The sequence below is a fragment of the Trematomus bernacchii genome, unplaced genomic scaffold (genome assembly GCF_902827165.1).
Source record: "Trematomus bernacchii unplaced genomic scaffold, fTreBer1.1, whole genome shotgun sequence".
NCBI classification, from domain to species: Eukaryota; Metazoa; Chordata; class Actinopteri; order Perciformes; family Nototheniidae; genus Trematomus; species Trematomus bernacchii.
Genome location: NW_022987575.1, coordinates 1,390,891 through 1,412,222, shown reverse-complemented (window position 1 = coordinate 1,412,222; position 21,332 = coordinate 1,390,891). Strand labels below are relative to the sequence as shown.

At 44.2% G+C, this 21,332-nt stretch overlaps 2 protein-coding genes across 2 annotated transcripts; both read right to left on the bottom strand.

Moving 5' to 3' along the window:
• Window positions 1-1,754: 1,754 nt before the first annotated feature.
• LOC117479741 lies at window positions 1,755-5,669 on the bottom strand. The gene is made up of 10 exons (XM_034126833.1): window positions 5,437-5,669; window positions 5,135-5,313; window positions 4,917-5,010; window positions 4,476-4,814; window positions 4,256-4,373; window positions 3,952-4,043; window positions 3,746-3,860; window positions 3,264-3,533; window positions 2,960-3,118; window positions 1,755-2,865 (listed from the first exon to the last, which is right to left on the bottom strand). The coding sequence occupies exons 1-10, from the start codon at window positions 5,650-5,652 to the stop codon at window positions 2,783-2,785; spliced, it is 1,665 nt and encodes a 554-aa protein (XP_033982724.1). The 5' UTR covers window positions 5,653-5,669; the 3' UTR covers window positions 1,755-2,782.
• Window positions 5,670-15,385: 9,716 nt separating this feature from the next.
• LOC117479706 (probable E3 ubiquitin-protein ligase TRIML1) lies at window positions 15,386-18,648 on the bottom strand. Its single transcript, XM_034126793.1, has 2 exons — window positions 18,482-18,648; window positions 15,386-17,736 (listed from the first exon to the last, which is right to left on the bottom strand). Exon 2 carries the CDS (start codon window positions 17,728-17,730, stop codon window positions 16,084-16,086), a length of 1,647 nt encoding a protein of 548 aa, XP_033982684.1. The 5' UTR covers window positions 17,731-17,736; window positions 18,482-18,648; the 3' UTR covers window positions 15,386-16,083.
• Between the last annotated feature and the right edge of the window lie 2,684 nt (window positions 18,649-21,332).

The following is a 21,332-nucleotide window of genomic DNA, read 5'->3' as shown; positions in this document are numbered from 1 at the left end:
AACGTGCTTTAACCACTAGGTGAATAATACAGACGTATAAAGTAAACATGGTATACAATGCTATCAAAAACACATTATGTTAATTTACATATCTAACTACCATTATCAAGCTAAATATGGACTATATGAGGCTAAGGCATTGTACCAGGTGTAGGCTAATTATGTAGGCTAAGTCAAAAACAGGCAACTGATGAGGTGTTTGAAAGGTAATTTATGAGGATCAAACAAATGAGGTACACAGAATACAATGCCATTTTATCTGTTTCATTATTAGTGTAGGACAGATATGTATATACAGTGGCGACTGGTCATTAGGGGCAGGTGGGGCACAGCCCCACCTAGTGTCAGCAGAAAGTATTACAAATAATGATTACAAAAATGCAAAAAAATAAATAAAAAAATATATAAAATATATTTTAAGATCATGTTTAATCATCTGATTCGTCTGTACATTGCTGTTTTAGTCTGTGTTCTTCTAATTAGTGTGTCTACAGTCACAGTGTGTGCCTATTGAGCTGTTTAGAGCCATGTGGGACAAAACCTGATTATGCCCCTTCCTCTCGCTGTGAAGTCAACGGTGACTGTAAAAACTTCACTGCGCATGCTCAGAGTATTTTGTAATGGAATGTGTGTGGCAAAAAAATAATGACCAGAGGGGCACGGAGCTACCATCCCCACCATACGTCATCTCAAATCATTCAGAGCTGATTGGCTGTAAGTACGTGTGCCGCGAAAAGTGTGCTGTGTGAAGAGGAGACGAGAGAGCTGCAGGGGCGCGTCCTAAAACCAGGAAGTATGCACAAAAAAGCAATGAGATTTCTCCAGAGGATTTTAGAAAATAGCTCGAAATAAGATCTGTGGGAAACGTACCTGTTAGATAAATGCACGTTTTGATTAGCCGGATAACATCCACATGTCTACCCTACTTATATAATTTTTTTATCATAAATCTATGGATTAGATTTATGATAGACTTTTGAAACTACAAGAACATAAGGAGGACTTTTACAAAAAAGTAATAGAAATGTTTGTCCAGAAGGATAGGCAAATGGACTTCATCTTCAAGTCAAGGTAAGACCGCCATTTTATTGAAAATGGGATCTTACTAAGAGAGAACAATTCAATATTTAAATGATAAAATGACATTTTTTGGGTATCCTTTTGTTGAACTGTCTGTTTAAAATTAATCGAAGCATCAGACAAAAAAAGCTTTTGAAAATAATATTATATTTTGGTTTAGGTCAAAATATAATATTTGTAAACCTGAAGAGTCAGTGCCAGTGCCTCACCAGCCATGAACCTCACTGCACGTCACTGCAGAAGCTTATATATAGACATCTAAGTTTTTTGTGCCCCACCACTTTTGTACATATAAAAACGCCACTGTGTATATATAACACCTGAAGATGTTTTATTCATGTTAGTCATTACTTTTAATACTAGTTGTACATTACATTTTTACATTTGTATGTTTAAAAAAATATATGTTTCTAGTTATTGTGCTTTTTATCATGTTTTTAATTATTGTTTTATTATTGTACTCCCATTGTGTTATTTAATATTGTAGTTATTGCTTGTACAGCACTTTGGTCAACTGAAGGTTGTTTTAAATGTGATATATACAGGATATAGCTATATTATTGCACATATTTTAAAACATCAGACAAAAATGTGTATCCGCCCCCTCATGGTGCTAATCAGTATGTGTGTTTGCTAAACAGAGATACAAACAGAACATGAGTGAACAGTCAAAACAATTTTTATCAACTTTATTGTTATGGGACCTTGTTTACATAGTGTTTCAGAGTAGACATGTAATAACATCTGAATAAAATGAAATGATAGAAAATGTCTTCAACAGCATATCAACAACCGGAAGAATAACTTACTGGACATACATATTAAGACATTAAGAAATGTGTCATTTTTTTTTGTCGGAGGACCGCAGCTGACGAGAGGGGGTGTAGGGCTGAAAGAGGTCAGAGATGTATGCAGGGGCTAGGGAGTGGAGAGATGTGTAGGTTAGCAGGAGGAGTTTGTACTGGATGCGTGACTTGACCGGGAGCCAGTGAAGGTGGAGGAGGATGGGGGTGATGTGTTGCCAGGGCTTAGTGCGGGTGAGGAGCCTGGCTGCAGAGTTCTGGACGTACTGGAGCCTGTCCAGGGCTTTGCAGGTGACCCCGAACAGAACTCCATTGCAGTAGTCCAGGCGTGAGGAGATGAAGGTATGTATTAATGTTTCTGCAACGGAGTCGGGGAGAGAGGGCCGGAGTCTGGAGATGTTTCGAAGGTGAAAAAAAAGCAGTTTTGACAGTAGACCTGATGTGGGAGTTGAAGGTGAGGCTAGAGTCCAGAGTGACGCCCAGGCTGGATGGAGCAGCCATCGACGGTGAGGAGCAGATCTCCAACCTCCCGGAGCAGTGTTTTTGGGGCCACAACCATGAGCTCTGTTTTGTTTTTGTTGAGTTTCAGTAGGTTTGTTGACATCCAGGTTTGGATGTTGCGGAGGCAGTTGACTAGTGACAGCTGGGATGATGGATTGGTACTGATGTAGAGTTGGGTGTCGTCGGCATAGGAGTGGAAGTTGAGACCATGTTGGCGGAGTATTTCACAGAGGGGGAGCATGTAGATGTTAAATAGAAGGTAGTCTGGAGGGGGCTTCACCGTGTGTCATCAGAGCTGTCAGAGTCGCAGTCAGAAGACTCATCTGAAAGACTTTGCAAGAAGCTGATGGTCTCTGCTCCAGTCAAAAGCTGCAGATAGCATCGTCTAGCATGAGTCTTCATTTCTCCGATGTCGTGCTGCTTTTCCTAAACATGCTCTGGAGACCTTTCATCCCGTCTTCGCTCAGGCCCAATGGTGAATCTTAAATGTATAAGATAAAGACAATATGAGTTACTTCATCACCTATCACTGATGTGTAAAGTCATGCAAAGTAAAAATGTAATATATACTGTACTTTGCAGGCAGGACATCTCTTTCAGGGAATCACTGCGGGTTGAAAGGACCTTCCAGTGTTGGTTCATTTCTGTGACGAGAATCTTCTTCTCCTCCTGTAGTCTCTTCACTGCCATGACAAGGTCGAATGCTCTTCTCTTTGTCCTGAGGTCGAAAGAGTCTGGAAAGCATTTATGAGAAAACATGAATTAATGTGTATGAAAGATCAACATTCAAAGAATCTATGAAGTCTTCAATAGATTTATGTATCAGACATGAAGGTTTTCCACATTTGCTGTGAGCATTCAGCAGACTGGTGTACTTACCACTGTTTGGTAGCTGCCATGGCCAAGCTTTCTCGACAGACAGAATGGCTTCGAGGCACAGCGCTTCTGTGCTTGGAACCATTGAGTTGTATTTCTCAACTGTAGCTGTCAGGACCCCTTTCTCATCCCTGATCTTGCGGCGGATCCGGGAACGACCTTTGTTGCTGTCTGTGTCTTTGTAGAGACGCTGCGAACGTCTCTTGACACTTACTGTCAGCATTTCGATCTTGCTGGCCAAGGCAGCAGCATCCCTTGGGTTGTTTGTTGTTGCTTTTTAGAGGAAATAGGTGTATTAAGCACAGTAATTCACAATAACAGTGACATTTGATCAAATGTTTTAATATTATTTTATTACATATGCTTCATGAAAAATAAGTAATGCAAATGTCAATAGAGGGTTATCACTAATTCTGAAGATTTAAAATAAATTGATAAATCATGACTACAAAAAAGTTGAAAAACGTCATTAAGATTGTCCTCACTTTCTGCCCACTCATTCACATCTCTGACCCAGTCTTCCAGCTGCTTTTCAGTCACTGCCAACTCAGCCTTCATGGACTCCAGGTTCTGCAATTGCTTTTCCAGAGCTTTTGTGGTCTACACACGTCAAACAATTAAAGACAAGTAAATACAGAAATCTACATTTAGGCTGCAGCCACAAATAATTCTTCTAAAACTATGTTATTACCTTCAGATATCTGCGGGACAGTGAGGTGGCCAAGTTGCTGACTTTTTGCTGATTCCAGCGCATGGCCATCAGCGTCAGCATGTCTGTACGTCCTGCAAAAGAGAATATCACATTATTACTATTCCTCTTACTTCTTATACTGTAACTGGGGTTTATACTATATTGCCATCCTAAATGGTGTGCTATGGTCATAACCGTCAATGAGCTTTTATGAGTTTCTGTTGTTGGTGTAATTTGTTAGTGGAATCTGTGCCTTTCTGAACATTTTTTGAAAACTGACAGTAAAGGTTCTATCGTAACTCACCTGCTTTTGACATGTGTTTTGTGGTCACTGCTATCCGAGAGAGGAAGGCATTGACCTGTTCCACCTCCTCCCCTAGGGTTAGTCCAGCCCCCTCTTGATATGCCCCACTCCATTTCACCTGTTTAAAATATATTCAAAAGTACAACTCGTTACAACTTGTCACTATTCACAAGGAGGTTTTTACATAAAGTGATTGTGTCACATGGTAACAATTCCTTACTTCACATTTGAAGTCATGCACTTTGGCATGAAACACTGAGAGAAAGGGCTTCATGTCAAGAAGATGCTGGAGCTCTGGACAGCTTTTTGTGATTCTCTGGAGGTAGGGCCAATATTTGCAGGTCACATCCATGCAAAAGAACATACTACTGGCCAGCTTTTTCTGTAGGTACAGGGGATAAGCAAAGATTTCTCCCCTGTACATATTGAGAGCACAGAGGAGCACTCCATGTCGACAGACGGCAAGCTCTAGTCCCTCCTCATCCAGCTTGCCGGCTGATTTTTGGGAGGTCTCTCTGGCTGCCGACCACTGTCCTCCACAAACACCTCTTCCGGAGACCTAATATATAAAAATGTATTGATGAAAATGGTGCAAAGACTAACCTAACCAAACCCTTCATTAGGATATTATATTATACATAATTAGAGTCTGCAATATTACATGTTTGGTTGTGGTGTGTATATAGTCCACAAATCTTGAGACGTCTTCATCCCTGGCTATAAAGACACCGTCAAAGATGGCCTGTTCCTCAGATCTAAATAAATCAAAGGAGCAATGTATGACTTCTCAGATTATTGATTGATTGATTGGTTCACATCAAGATAGTTTTGTTTCGTTATTTGTTCAAATACTGTGACATTATATATTTTCTATAGTACCTAGCTGCATTCTTGAAACGGTAATGCTTGCGGTTTCCATCCACGGAAACTGCAAGCATATCAGGGCTACACGCAGGACAGGTGAAGGGCTCCTCCTTGCACATGATGTCGACCTCATAACGCACAGCCTCCCACTCAAAGAAACTTTTGATGAAGCTGTCAGTTGAGATCTTCCCAGTCTATAACAAAATAAGGACATCAACAGATAATTATGTAAAAAATAAATTATAAATTATAAGGACACAGCTTACAATTTGTACAATACAAATAGATCAAAAAGGACAAGTAACTTCAATACTCACACGGCCGAAGCGCAACGTTCGCTGATCGAGCATCCTTAAATATGCCTGAAAGGATAGTCCAGGTGCAGCCATTTTCATTTCTTCAAATGAGAAGAAAACATCTGTGGCATAAATGGTGGCGAAGTGAAGGGTAGCTGGCCAGTAGTCACTCCGAAGAAGGTCGTCAACCCCAGTCGTCCATGTCGCAGCGCATGCTTCACAAGCCAACTCTGGCATGCTTAGCTCATGTCATCCTTGAAAAACAGACAAGGTGTTTTTAATACATTTGGTATTCTTTACTCAATACCCATGTTAAGGTTTAATAGACAAGCTATCCCACATGTCTTTGAGAAGGGTTGGATATTATCAAGAAGAAACTTCAATAACATCTATCTTAAGAAACAAGACAAACATTCTTCCCATTCTTACCATTCATTGTGATCACAGTCACAGTCTTTCCTGGCTTGAGGCTCAATGACTCTGATGCACAACCACAGATTTTGTCCGGGATCTCCACAGGTACAAACCACACTGGAAAAAAATTCAAATGGGAATTAAAAATAATTTGTCTCTTTTTAAAAATACTACATTGTTATGTGACATATTTAGGATTTAACTTTACATCAGAACATTAAAAAGAGACTTAAGCACACTGCTGGGAATTAACACAGAGATGTTGAGGAAGCTCACATTTTCAAAATGAAATTCTCAACAAGTCCAGCAAGAAAATGTACATTCACAAACCAGAACTTACCACAGGAGCAAAGGGCCATATTTAGTACATGTGTTGTTGGGGCCAATGGCTGGAAGTAACCTGCAGTAGTAGCATCTCTGTTGTGGAGGGGGTGTCTGGTGTGCATGCTGACATCACAGTCAGCACAGAAGAAGGGATGTGGTCGGCAATCCCGGCACCGGACAACAGACGTTTTGCTCCAACACTGTTGGCAAATGTGTGTTCCCACATTTGCTTGGGCCACTACGGTGTTAACCAGATGTGGTCTCGCTGCCCTCCAGCTCTCTGAAAAAAAACTTTTTCGAGTGCTCCAGTTGGTCGATGCCAGCAGAGAAGCACTTGGGGTTTGTGCTACCACCTCATCTCCTGTAGTATCGCTCAGAGACTGCTGGAGATCTCGTAGAAACCCCTCTGTTAAAACGGTACAATAAAGTCCAAAGCACAATGATTAGTTTTCTTTAAAACATACTGGATGGAGTGGTTTTGAAAGCTGTAACTACTGTGTTCTTAATTCTAGCAAATTATGAAGTTTAGAAATGAAGTACGTATCACATAAAGATACAAGTATGAATATGTGTTTCGGGCTAACCAGACCAAATGAAGTACATACCAACAGTCTCTGGAGCGATAGCTGGAGCAAAGATCAGATCACAGTCAGGGTCAGGAGCAGCAACGGGGGGATCAGTGTTACGACTGCAGCCAGCTGTATCAGAAAAAACATTTATTTTATACCATTAAATTGTAATACTTTTCCCTTACCAAGAGTTATGTTTTCATTCATTTCATATACTCAAGTGCCTAGAAATATATATCTTATACTGACCCTGATTTGAGACATTCCGGGTTGAACGTGGTCTTGCAAAGATCAAGTTTCCCTCACTGTCTCTCTTCTTCCAGCACATCATTGACACTGCTGGCATTGCTGCTGCTGCTGCTGCTGCTGCTGCTGCTGCTACTACTGCTACTGCTGCTGTTGTTGCCACTTCCACTTTACAAAGCAAATCATCAGCACTCCGTAGGTCATCCCTTAACTCTTTCTGCTCAACCAGCTCATCTGCGCTTCTCAGGAGATCCTCAAGATCAGAATCACTCATTATAGTGAAGAGACACAGACAGAGACACAGAAGAAAGACTGACAACAGAGTTAGACAGAGAAATAAATAGAGAGATAGGAAGAGACTATCAAGTACAACACAGCAAGGACAGTTTAACAAGACAGACTTGGCTCTTAAAAGTGCCTTTGGGTTGTTTGGAGTTTGAAAAAACAAAGGGTTGTTTTTTGGAGAACAAATTGCAGGATCTGTTGAGAGAAAACAACATAATTTAGAAACTCAAAAATAAAATAACAATGCCAGTGTAATTGTTGTTGTTTACAATTTTCTACTTGGCTAATAACCAATTAATGCTTACTACTGTTGTCATTAAAGGTATTTTCACACCATCGCACAGCAAAATCACTGCCACCAGTCATTTAAATAAGTAATTTGTACAAACATTATAAAAGTATTATTACTATTAATACTAAAAACACATGTATACAAAGTATTATTAATAGATTTACGATTCGAAAATTATAAAAGCAGAGTAGACATGTGGAGATTATCCGGCTGAACAAAACGTGATCCGTCTCTGAGCTAGCTAGCTAGCTAGCTAGCTCAGGCAAGTTCATTTGTTATATTTAGGTAATACCCTAGTAGAGTGGAGATTATCCGGCTGAACAAAACGTGATCCGTCTCTTAAATGTGTGTCAACCACAGACCTTATTTCGAGCTATTTTCCAAAATTCTATGGAGAAATTGCAGTGCGTGTTCTAGCTAGCTAGCTAGCAAGCTAGCTCAGGCGAGTTCATTTGTTATATTTAGGTAATACCCTATATTATTTAGTTACTATACCCCTCAGAAAGGTGCCAGAAGCAACATTGGCGCCGATTAGATTATTATTATTATTATTATTATTCGTGGCTAAGTTTATTTCCTATAACTATGTGTTACCCATGCTCTTACCTTGATTTTGAAGAACTGCGACTCTCTCATCCAGGTTTGGTCACGTAAAGTGCAAAGGTATGCCGTCTTTACGACGGTACCTGAGGATTGTGGGTAATGTAATCGCAAAGCGGACAGAAGTCGTAACAACAATAGCTGGGGATTGTGGGTAGTGTAGTGTCTTCGGCCATCCAAAACTCAAAAGTCGTCACAACAATAGCTGGGGATTGTGGGTAGTGTAGTCTCTTTGGCGCTCCACATTTCAGAGAAAACAAGTTGTCTCAGAATTGTAGGGAAAAAACACAAAAGCATTGTACACAATTTAAACCTATCAATGTCGTTTAATTAACAAAGGTAATCTGGTGTTTTTGAGTGGATGAGTAATGGAGATATCACTGTCAAATCAATCGACAGTAAGGAGAATAATTACTTCCGGGTGTACAATTCTCCGTTATCCAATGGGAATGGACGCTCACATTGCCTTTAACAGCTGCCGACACAAACGAATGCCGTGCTTCCCTAAGCGTCAAATACCGACGCCGATGGGAATACATTGCAATCAGTTGAAAGCTCTTTGCATCCGTTTATGACGCTGATGGAGCCTCGGCGCGTCACAACTGGACGCCACGGAATTCTGACCAAGCGTCGCTCCTGGACGCGTTGGGAGTGAGAGTGTGTTGTGCTGGCCGGCTGCTCTTCCACGAGTGTATTCTCCCGTTAGCTCCGGGTTAGCTCACACGGCTCTAAAGTATTCACTGTCTGACTGTCACACAAGCAGCTGATACATATCCCCAGTTCCCCTTAAGTGAATGTGTGTCAGTCTGAATTGACGCTGTTTGGTGTCAGTCTGAATTGACGCTGTTTGGCATCACAACGCTGTTATGAAAGTTTCTCTGGTATAACATGGGTGATGTTAGCATAGCAACCGAAGCTAAACTGACTACTTGCTAAGCAGTTTTCTACAGGCACTTTTTACCGACGTATTTTTCATTATGATTCTACTTGTGATAGTCGGACATGACAACCTGTGCAGCCCATGTATTGATTCCATCCGATAGCTGCTATAATAACAAACAAAATGTCTGTATGACCAATAACAGCGAACGGATGGTCAAAGTAAGGTACAAATAAACAGAATCACACGAAGCCTGGTTAGTGTTGCCTGACTTTATAAAGCGTGTTTTTTTTTTTACAAGTGTGTGGTTGCGTTCTAGTCACTTTGCTCAGCACTACTGCTTGTTACAACTTTTATTTGCCATACTCGCCTTAACTGTTAGCTCAGGTTAATCTCGCCCCCCTCCGACGTAAGCGTGACGTATGCGGTTCTTGCATCTAGACGGACAACTTTTTGGTGCTCGAAACGAACCGGATTCCGGAGCTTAGAGGCTGCTCCGCTGCGGTGTGAACAGGAAAACCCGGTGCTTTTCAAGCACCAGCACCGAACCCGCCCCGAAACACCGTTGGTGTGAATGGGGTAAGAGAGAGCAGACAAATTACTCACCCTCTTTGCTGATGTTAGAGCCAAAAGTAGTACTACTTTGGCTGATAACATCTTAAGGGGGGAACCTGATCTAAAGGTTCAAATGGGGCTTTGCTTAGTGCGCGTAACACCAAAGCCAAATCCCACTGAGGCGCTAGTGCGCGTGACACAGGTCTGAGTCTCCGTACTCCTCGCAGAAAACGTTTCATCAGGGGGTGACTAAACACCGTCCCGACCCCGAAACCCACATGACAAGATGATATGGCAGCAGCATATACCTTGATGGTGTTGAAAGCCAAATTCCTGTCCAACAACAGCTGGAGGAATGACAGCACGTGAGGCAGGGGGCACGTAATGGGGTCCAGGCTTTTCTCTACACACCAACGCTGGAAAGCTGTCCACTTGGCTGTGTAGGACGCTCTGGTAGTCGCGGCCATGGCTCCCTGAATGGTCAGTACAACATCTTGAGAGAGGCCCAGCCCCTCTAAGTGTTCCCGTTCAGGGGCCATGCCCAAAAGTGCTGGCCTATCACAGGGTGACTGTTGATCGCTCCCTCCACCTGCGAGAGAGCGTCCCCGCGCCACGGAATTTCCCACGGTCTGCCTGACAGCGTACGCTGTAGGCATGGAAACCAGGAAGCGCCCGTGCGCTCCGGGGCAATTAGGATCACTAACAGTCGCTCCTCCTGCACTCGGTCCAGGAACCGAGGGATCAGCGGGACTGGTGGGAAAGCGTACAACAGTCCCCTGGGCCATGGTCGATGTGCGAACGCGTCCACCCCCAGGGGGGGGTGGTCCTGCGCTTTCAGGGAGAACCAGAGGGCGCATTGCGTGTTCCCGCGTGCGGCGAACAGATCCACCTCTGCTCTCCCGAACCGGCTCCATACCTGGGAGACCAGCTCGGGATGGAGGCTCCAGTCCCCCTGGCGAGGACCTCCTCTGGACATGAGGTCTGCCCCTTTGTTCAGTTCGCCGGGAACATACATTGCTCTGATGGATAGCAAGTGTGCGCGCGCCCAGATCAACAGCGGCCTGGCTGTGTTCAAAAGCTGCGCTGAGCGTACTCCGCCCTGGCGATTGATGTAGGCTGCCGCGGCTTTGTTGTCTGTGCGAATCAACACATGCTGATTCCGTAGCAACGGGGCAAAATACTGGATTACTCTCCGTACGGAGAGCAATTCCAGCACGTTTATGTGGAGGGACATGTGAGCCGGCCACTGTCCCCCCACTGCCTGTGACATACACGTTCCTCCCCACCCTGAGAGAGATGCGTTTGTGAACACCGAGATGTGTGACGTAACTCTGCCCAGGGGCACACCCGCTGGCAGGACGTGGGGACTTTTCCAATAGGTTAAGTCTGAACCCACGGAAGGAGGGATGGCCACCATGCGCCTCTTCTGTCGCACGGGGTCGATGCGCAGGCGAATAAACCACCTCTGGAGTCTCCTCATGTGAAGGAGACCCAGGGGAATCACCACGTGACCAGCTGCCATCATGCCAAGCAGCTGCATCACGGAGAGGGCTGTCACCACGCTGCGAGGTGTGACGCGTCGGAGAAGAGCTGTCAGTGCCTCCACTCTCTGCTGTGAGAGTCGCGCTCTCATGCGGGCTGAGTTCAATTCCACACCCAGGTAAATAATACTCTGGGAGGGAGGAGGGCAGCTCTTCTTCCAGTTTATGATGAAACCCAGCTTTGACAGATGTGATACGAGCTGTACCGTCTGTAAAGCAACTTCCTCTCTGGATCGAGCTAGCAATAGCAAGTCGTCCAGGTAAAACAGCACTCTCATCCCTCCTCTGTGAAGCGGCTGCAGCGCCGTCTCTACACACTTCGAAAAAGTGCGAGGAGCCAGGGAATAACCGAACGGCAGACGGTTGTACTGGTACGGTATTCCCTGGAATGAGAAACGCAGGTATTTCCTGTGTTTTGGGATGATGGCTACGTGGAAGTAAGCATCCTTCAGGTCTATCGATGTGAACCAGTCCCCCTGGTGAACACACTCCAGCACCTGTCTGATCGTCAGCATGTGAAAAGGCCTTTTCATTATGACCTTGTTGAAAACTGACAGATCGAGGATGGGTCTCATCCCCCCTGTCTTTTTCGGGACAAGAAAATAGCGGGAGTAATACCCCTGATTTTCTTCCCCTTGAGGAACCCTGGAAATAGTCTCTTTCAACAGGAATTCCCGCAGCTCTGCCTGGAGCGCAAGACACTGTTCCTGGGATGACAGGAGTGTTTCCTGTATCCCATTGAACTGTGGGGGGGGGGGAGGCGAACTGCAGGGTGTACCCTCTGCTGATCAGCCTGCTGATCCATCTGTCCATCAGACACACGCGCTGCCACTCTGAGAAACTCTCTGAGAGCGGGCGCACATGGTCGAGATGTGTTGTGGTCGTCATGGCGACGAGCCACGTCAGAGCCCTTGCCGCTGCTGCCTGTGAGGCAACCCAAGGTGGGCCTGGAGCGAAAGGGCTGTGAGGGAGCCTCCACACGCTGCGTTTCACTCTGGCTCTCATCATGAGGCGTGTACACGCTCAGGGGATGAATGGAGATGTATGCAGTGTTGACCACATGAGGCGTTATAACGGCGCTCATGGGTTTATTATGACCGTGTGTAGGAGACGTATCTCGGACAGAGGAATGCCGCGAGCTCTGCGGTTTATTAACCGATAGGTTAAAACCAGCAGGCTTCTGCAGCGAGCCCTGCTGTCTACTAATCAACAGATTGGTGGCAGCTGGCTTAGTTAGCGAACTCTGCAGTTTATTAACCGATAGATTAAAAAGTGCAGGTTTTCGCAACGAACCCTGCTGGCTACTAACCGATAGGTTATAGACAGCTGGTTTACACAGAGTGGAGGATATGTGAGAAACACTTGATACTGATGACTCAGACAAAAAGTTGGAAAATGAACTCATTTTATTTTCCTCACTATCCCCCCCAACACGTCAAAGGCGGCTCTGCTTTCTTGGAGGCTCACGTGGAGCGGACACAGAGCGGGAGTGCCTCCCTCCCCGTTGACTCACCGCCGAGAGACCCCTCCATCTCTGGGGTGGCGGGGGAGCGGAGACGCGGGGCGGAGCCCCTGCCGCCGCCGACGGGCGCTGACGCCGCGGGGCGGAGCCCCTGCTGCCGCCGACGGGCGCTGACGCCGCGGCTGCGGTTGAGACCTCTCCGCCTGCCGCTGTGGCCGGGCTGGACGCTGCGGCTGCTGCGGCTGCTGCGGGCGTTGGTGCCGTTGTGGCCGCCCAGCAGGCTGGAGCCAGCTGACGTGCTGGCGGATGTCGTCCGCCTGTTCCGCAGCCGCCTTCATGGATTCCACCATGGCGTGGAACTGGGGTCCGAACAGCCCGTCCGGGCTGATTGGAGCATCCAGCAGCACTTTTCTGGCCGTCTCCGTAACGGACGCCTGCTGCAGCCAGAGGTGGCGCTGGATCTGCGTCACCCACGCGGCGATCTTAGCCTGGGAGACAGCAACAGACGCACACAGTGTGAGCGCCGTGCTGGCAGCCTTGGCGATCTCTTCCGCTTCATCAGCGGCCAAGGTGGTGGACCGCTCCACCAGCGTCACCACCGAGTTGGACAGCAGCGCGATGTTGTTCGCCGACGCCGACGCCTGAAAGGCACACTGGTGCACCCGGTCGGCCTGGCGGGCGACATACTGGTCCCTGGGGAGGCCAACGTAGGGCGCCGTCTGGCGATCATGTTGGCCTGCCTCACCCCAAAAAACGCCGTCAGGCCCGGCTCCAGCGAAGGGGTGGCTGGGAATCCAGCATCTGTAAATCCCTCCACCTTGGTGAGGGGAACAAATGTGGCCACCGGAGCCTTCAGGGTCCTCGGGTTCGCCGCCGCCCCCTCCTGGTACCTCCTGATGGCGGGGAAGCGTGGCCAGATCGGGTCACTCCTGACCGTCTGCACCCGCGAAAAAACTCCGGCCATGTCGTCCGGAGCACACCTCTCCTGAGCTAGGGGAACGGGGAGACCTCTGCAGGCGGCCGCCTTGCAAATGATCCCTGGCAGTTCCACCAAGATGCCACCTATCGCCGGCAGCGCCGTGGTGACGGAGAAGGGGACCGCGTGCTCGGCCAAGTCGACACCCTGCTCCGACTCTGTCTCCCCCGTCCGGGGGAGAGGAGGGAGGGGAGAACCATACGGTGAACCGTGGAGGGAGATGGGGTAGGAGTTGTCCGACTCCTGCCCGGCACTCGGCTCCAGAGACACGAGGCTGCCGTCCACGAGCCCGTGGACGGGCCAATCGTCCTCCTCGGTCGCAGCAGCGAGAGCGTCCGCTCTACGCTTCCTGTCGTCCGAGGAGAGACGGGCACAGTGCTGGCATGCGACCTGCTGGCTGAGAGCCGCGTACGCGTGCTCTGACCCCAGGCAGGATTCGCATTCTGTGTGCTGATCATAGCTCATGATATAGCCGGATCCACATGAGGGACAATCTCTAACACAATTGTTGCTCATGTTTCTCGGATATACTACGTGTCTCTTGTGCTTCAGTAACGGGGTGCTGAAGAAAAAGAGGGAGCAGATTGTCGGGCCTCCTTCCTATTTATACCGGAAGGGAGCCCGAGGGTGGGGCCCACCTTGCGGGCGGGCGTGGACTACAAGTGTTTCAGTGCTGCGCGGGTGCGCAGGGGGATTACCCAATAGCGATAGCCTTAGAGGGCGAAGCCATATACGAAATAGAACCACACCCCCTCCACACACACAGGGGAACAAACAGGGATACACAGGGACACAGTTTGGGCCGTGACACCTTTGACTTTAATAAGTCGACAATAAAACAAGAATTTGATCCTGGTTTTAACCAGTGTACACATTTCTGTGCTGTTTCTGTATGCGTTAGTATATTTAAACATAACATTTCAGAAAACGTGTACTGTAATAAAAAACAAAGTCATGATGTGAGTGAAACATTTTTAATTGTAATATTATTCACCATCCACCTCTTTAAAAATAATGACATTTCAAATGATAAGCTCCATCTTCTAAACAGGGCATTAATAAAATAGACTTTACAAGCATATTTCCTGCAATTTTGATATTTACAAAACCCTTTATTTATCTCCCAGTCAGACGGGACGTTTGCAGTCAGTTAGTCTCACCTGTACAGGCAGTGCTGGAGTGTGTTCAAGGTGAAGAATGAGATCATAATCATTAGAAGCAGTCCAACCAGTCAGACCGCTCTCACTGACACAGGCTGCAGCCATCAGACACTTAGATTAGCTTAGTTTAGCATATATGCTAGGAAATGGGGGAAATAGTTAGTGACAAAATACACATTTAAGTGTACTTAATATATCTCTGTACGATAACTGAAATGTAAAAACAACTTGGCAACTTGTTTTGGTCCCAGTCAAGAAATAGCCCGACCCATAATCCCCTGTTAAACGTCTTATTGATGTTTTTACTCCTCTGATTTGGTATGGATTAAACAAACTGGATTCAGAGCTGCTGATAGGTGGATTTTGTTACCTTTGGACAGGCTGGCTTTGTCTTCCCCTGTTTCCAGTCTTTATGCTAAGCTAAGCTAACCAGTTGATGGCCTTATTTCTAACAAACATATACAGCAATCTTAATATCTATGATCAGCTGATCCAAGAGGGTTTTAAATAGTTTATAAAGCTTCAGAAGAACCAAATCTATCAGACAAACGTAGTTAAGTAGAAATGGAAATAGTTAAGTACATTTTTTTTAAGCTACTTTCCCTAAATTGAGATCTAATGAAAACTCTACTTCAGTAAGTACAATTAAAAACACAAAAAATAACATTCTTTGTTCCTTTTTTTTTAATCCATTGAGGCTTTGTTCAAACTTTACAAGCAGTGTGCAGAGAGGTGGACGAAATACAATTAACATAACACAACAGACAGCTGAGATGTAATATTTTAATTCCCCTGGTTTGTGAAACCACTGCAGCCTAATGTTTAATGATCAGATATTGTTGATTTTCAAAGTAACTGTAAATACATTTTGTACCAATATAATGTAATTCAAGAATTAATCATTAATCATTAAAACACACCAGAGAGACCCATACATTTTTCCCTAAATTAAAAATTATAAAAATAAATGTATATATACAGTATTTTACTAATGAAAAAGGAGTGCATTACTTCCACTAGTAATGTCTGCAAGTATGAAACACTTTTTGAACACACAATTCTGAGACAATAAATACTTGTCTTGTCCCCCTGACATATAAAGAAGTGGCAAAAGTTTATTTCTGAGTAAATAGTTTTCTGATCACTTCAACTCATGACAGCAGGGAGTGCAATCCGTAGAATAAACTAGAGTACATTAGAACATACTCATCAGTATTTTATGTGTTTGTATGCGTCTCATCAAGGTGAACCATATGTGATCAGATTCAGAAAAATTAACAATGTGTACAATGTACTTCCCCAGTTGAATACATTTATTACATTTAGTGAGAGTGAATCTTTCTGTAGAAAATCAAATGGTTGTTCTACTCAGTGTGATTGACAGGAGAGATGATCAGAGGGGCAGAGTTTTTACCACCATCATTAAGACTGGGACCAAAGAATGGGTAGAGTTTCTCTTTGAAGCAGCAGCCAGTGAAGGAGTAGATCAGAGCTGCAGCATCAACATCATAAAAGGAGACCAGACCCTCCTCATAATCCACAAACACCCCCACCTTCTCAGGCTGAGACTTCAGAGAGAGACGGACTCGAGGGTCAGCACAAGCTTTGTACTCATTTTCATTCCTCAACCATATCGTCCAGTAACCATTCTGAGGAGTCAGTGAGATCTTTCCCTTCCTGTTGATCGACTCTCTGACCACTCCTAGATCCCAGTCAGTCTTCCCTTTAACCTGAACCTCGTAATAAAATCTTCCTGAAGAGAAACTCTGCTTTGCTAAAACATTAGGACACTTGTCAAATCTCTCTGGATTGTTTGGGAGTTTCTTCCTCACATCACCATCTTTAACTTGTTTTCCCTCATCAGACAGGATGAGGTTGGGATTTGCTGTATCAGGATCAAGAGTCACCTCCACCTCATACTGCTGGACCCTCTTCAGCTCCACCTCAGAGAGCAGCTTCTTCATCTGTTTACTGAGCGTCTCCTCCAGCTGAGTCACAGCTCTCCTCACAGTCCCCTCATATGAAGGTGGACGGACCCTGACTTCTGTCCAGTTCTTGGTGGGTGGAGCAGCGTTCAGGGACGTGAAGCTTTGGAGGAGGTGGAGCTGGTCTTCAGAGCGTGACAGCTGCTCCACCTCAGAGCTTCTCTTCTTCAGCTCAGAGATTTCCTGTTCCAGCTCTTTGATGAAGCCTTCAGCTTGTTCCTCTGTCTCTCTCTGCTTCTCTTTGATCGTGTCGATGAGCTCGGCCTGGCTTCTCTCAACAGACTCCTTCAGAGCGGTGAAGACCTGAACACCATCTGCTATCTCTCTGTCTGCTCCTTCCTTACTGAGCTCCACTGAGCGATTCATCTCCTGAATCTTCAGTCGTCTCTTCTGGATCATCTGCTGAATTTCAGCCTCTGTCTTCCCCAGCTCAGCCTTCTTTCCTTCATATCCTTCTTTCAGAGGAACAACATCATGTGTCTTGTGGTCTAAAACAGTGCAGAGCATGCAGACACACACCTGGTCGGTCTTACAGAACAGCTCCAGCAGTTTATAGTGCTTCACACACATCCTGCTTTCCAGGTTCTCCTCAGGGTCGATCAGCTGATGTCTTTTCAGACGTGAAGCTGTCAGGTGAGGCTCCAGGTGAGTCTCACAGTAGGAGGCCAGACACACCAGGCAGGACTTCAGGGCCTTCAGTCTGGTTCCAGTGCAGGCGTCACAGGGAACTTCTCCTGGTTTGACAACTTGTTGCTCTGAGCTGCTGCTGCTGGCTTTCTGTTGAGCTGACTGTCTGAACTGAGCAGCCATCTCAGAGATGAAAGTGTTGACCAGCATTTCAGGCCTTGTGTGGAATAACTTTTTACAGTTAGGACACTGATAGGGGACTTTAGTATCCCAGTGTTCAGTGATGCAGGCTTTACAGAAGTTGTGTCCACATGGTGTGCTGACTGGATCAGTGAACACATCCAGACAGATGGAGCACAGAAACTGATCTTCAGTCAGCAGACAGCTGGCAGCAGACATGTCTCTCTGGGGACAAAAGTTTTATAAAAACACAACTCTAATTACATATTCTCTATTTGCCAGTTCATAGAGTCCTACTATGAACCCGGATATGTGAACTACCCCAATGTTTTATGTTAGAAATGACATACATAGACCAATTTAAGCATTCAGTTTAAACTCTAAGAAACACAATGTGTAAGCTCTAATACTGTTGGGGGATTTTGCCATTGTTGAACAGAGGAGTGAAACCTCCTGCTGAGCATCACTGAAGTTAATACTAGTTAAAAACAGTAAACGTTATCAGCTTCAAAAGGCAGACAGCAGTTACTACAGAAACAGGTTCAAAGCTCAAGGCTACTTACCACAGTGTGTACAAATTAGATAAGATATGTAATTGTCATGCCTTTTTATAAGCAACACTTGTAACATAACACCAGATCCCTTGCTTTGGACAGTCCACAATAAATCTAATATTTAGATTCTACTTTGTTTAATAGTCAATTATAAAGATGTTTTCAAATACAGGAAATATGAAAATAAGAATAAGCTAATGCTAGCTTTGACTGTATGCTCTCTAACTTAACTTAACCAGAGTTTACATTGTAGTTTTATTTTTGGCTGTTGCTAATGTAAATGTTGAGGTTTATATCTTAACTGACACATTTATATTGTACAATATTCTTTAAAACTGATGTAATACAGTCAGTTTCTGATTTTAATTAAACTTTGACTAAATATTTAGTTAGTGATGTGTCTGTAGTGTACTCACCAGTGTTTGCAGAGTCCTGCTGTGTTGTTGAGAAAAAGCTGCTGGATTCAGTTGAGTGTTTCTTCAGAGAAACAGAGACTTGTCTCGGCTGCTGCTCTGCTGTCGCTCAGACAAACTTCAGCTTTGATTTCTGGGAAATGGAAACTCTTCTCTTACAGTGTGGTCCCACCTGTCAGTGGCAGTTTGCCAAGAGGGAGTGGAGGAAGAACTGTTGAGGCTTGTTATTTAACTTGGTGACGATGCATTTTACAGCTGATCCAAGAGGCTTTTCAAATAGTGTATTGAGCATAAGTAGGAATATGTTCTCAATACATAAAGGACATCTCTTTACACATCTGGAGATGTATAGCTATATTTCACAACGCTGTGTTATGGTCCCTGTTTAAGAGCAGCTGGTGAAACATTTCCTCCTCCCTGAACAGACTGTTTGAAAATGGGTCACGTGATTGTTGACTCACATTCAGGTCAGACTTTAGTTTATATTACAACCAGATTCATTTTTATTCACCTGTAGTTTTGGGGGTTTTGGATTAGGATGTAAACTAACTACAGCTTAAAGTGTGTCAGATGAACTGATGTTGATTCTGTTCAGTTGTATTCTTTGATATGTAGTTAAATCAAATGTATATTTATGTTGCAATATATCAAAATGTATCCTAGGAACTTAAAGGGGACCTGTCATGCAAAATGCACTTTTTGATGTCTTTTATACATAACTATGTGTCCCCGGTGTGTCAGGGAACTCACGCAGTGTCAGAAAATAAAACCCTTTCTCTTTTCCTCCGTACCCAAATCTTTTAAAAATGGGGGTACAACGAGCGGATACAGATTTGCTGCCGATATGACGTAATTTCGGATGGTGGACCCACAGAAAGTTGCTATCAGAAACAATGCCAGACGTGTTTTGGACGTAATCTCGTCTTTGTTTACATTAGCAAGCCTCGCTAACACTCAGAGCTAACCTGTACTGGAGAGCACATGTGTTTAAAAAGCAGGAAATAAAAAAAGGAACTCACCTTGTGATAAACCCGCAAGAGAAAAAGCATTTGAGCTCCATACTGTTTCAGAAATAATCCTTGATGTGTTTTAGAATTTAACTTTATCTCCGGTAGAATTCTGATCAGGCATTAGCTCTGCCTCCTTTTTTTTTTTTTCAAGCTAAGGATCCTTAATCCGCGTTTCTCTAACAGGGCTGGAATAGAGGGATATGAGCGATGTCTAAAATGCATGATCTGTTTGGTATTTTGAGCAAAACACATCATAGACCAACACACTCTCACTCCCTAAGCGTCCAGGAGCGACGCTTGGTCAGGGTCCCGTGGCGTCCAGTTGTGACGCGCCGAGGCTCCTTCAGCTTCATAAACGGACGCAAAGAGCTTTCAACTGATTGCAATGTATTCCCATCGGTGTCGGTATTTGACGCTTAGGGAAGCACGGCATTCGTTTGTGTCGGAGGCTGTTAAAGGCAATGTGACCGTCCATTCCCATTGGATAACGGAGAATTGTACACCCGGAAGTAAGTATTCCCCTTACTGTCGATTGATTTGACAGTGATATCTCCACTACTCATCAACTCAAAAACACCAGATTACTGTATCCTTGTTAATTAAACGACATTGATAGGTTTTAGTGTGTGTACAATGCTTTTGTCACGTTTTCCCCTTCAATTCTGAGAAACAAGTCGTTTTCTATGAGTTTTGGATGGCCGAAGACATTACATTACCCACAATCCTCTGTAGCAACCATAGACTGTATAAAACAATTAAATAATACATTATTCCGAGTGTGCTTGCTTTTCTCTTTGAAAGTCATCACATAACGGCATTGTAATACATGTTTCGGCTGCATTAAATATGACATATCTGCCGTAGTTAACTCTATGTATAGAGCCCTGATGACAAGACTTCTAGACAAACAGGAACTGCCGCCAAAACTGAAAACTTGACGTGGATCTTAAATATATAAGCAATTAAACAACATCTTACATTTCTTTTCACACAATACGTCTCCTTGCTGTATCAACACTAATTGGGCTGACTTTTATATTTGATCCAATTGGTAGATAGGCTGTATTTACGCCATAACGGTGCACAGCTGATAGAAAGGGACACCTACTGGTTAAAGCACGTTATTGCATTTTATAATTGTATTATTAGATATTAATAGGAGGATGTGCAAAACAGACAAACTAATAAGGCTTTATTTAAACATTAAAGAATACTTTAGGTTAAGGTCTTCTTTTGAATAAGAAAAAAGCTTTGGGGGTATAGAAGATGAATATGGAGGGATGAAACCCTCTTTGATCGTCACACATGCAGAGCACACAGCACACACAGTGCAATTTGTATCTACAGATAAATATTAAGCCTGACAAAGTACTTAACGTCTAATATATTGCTTTCCTGCAATGTTAACTATGTTGAAGCACTTATTTTAACTGATATTATACATATGTATTATACTCTTATAAGATGTATGTAGATAGTATAAGAAATGTGCAGAATATGACAATGTAATGGTGGAGGTACACACATATTGATAGATGTCTTGTAATGCACTGTTGAGGAACCTGCGACCCAAGTTTTTCATTAATTGCATAACAACACTGTAGTTGTGTATAATATGATATGTCAATAAACCTTAGAAAATCTTGAAATCTTGAAAGGGATGTGCAAAATAGTCATTATATACAGTCTTTAATGTCAATAAACCTTAGAAAATCTTGAAATCTTGAATGGGATGTGCAAAATAGTCATTATATAAAGTCTTTAATTAACTATTAGTAGAGAATAACGACGAGTAAAGAATATACTTTATAGGGATCCTATTAATATCTAATAATACAATTATA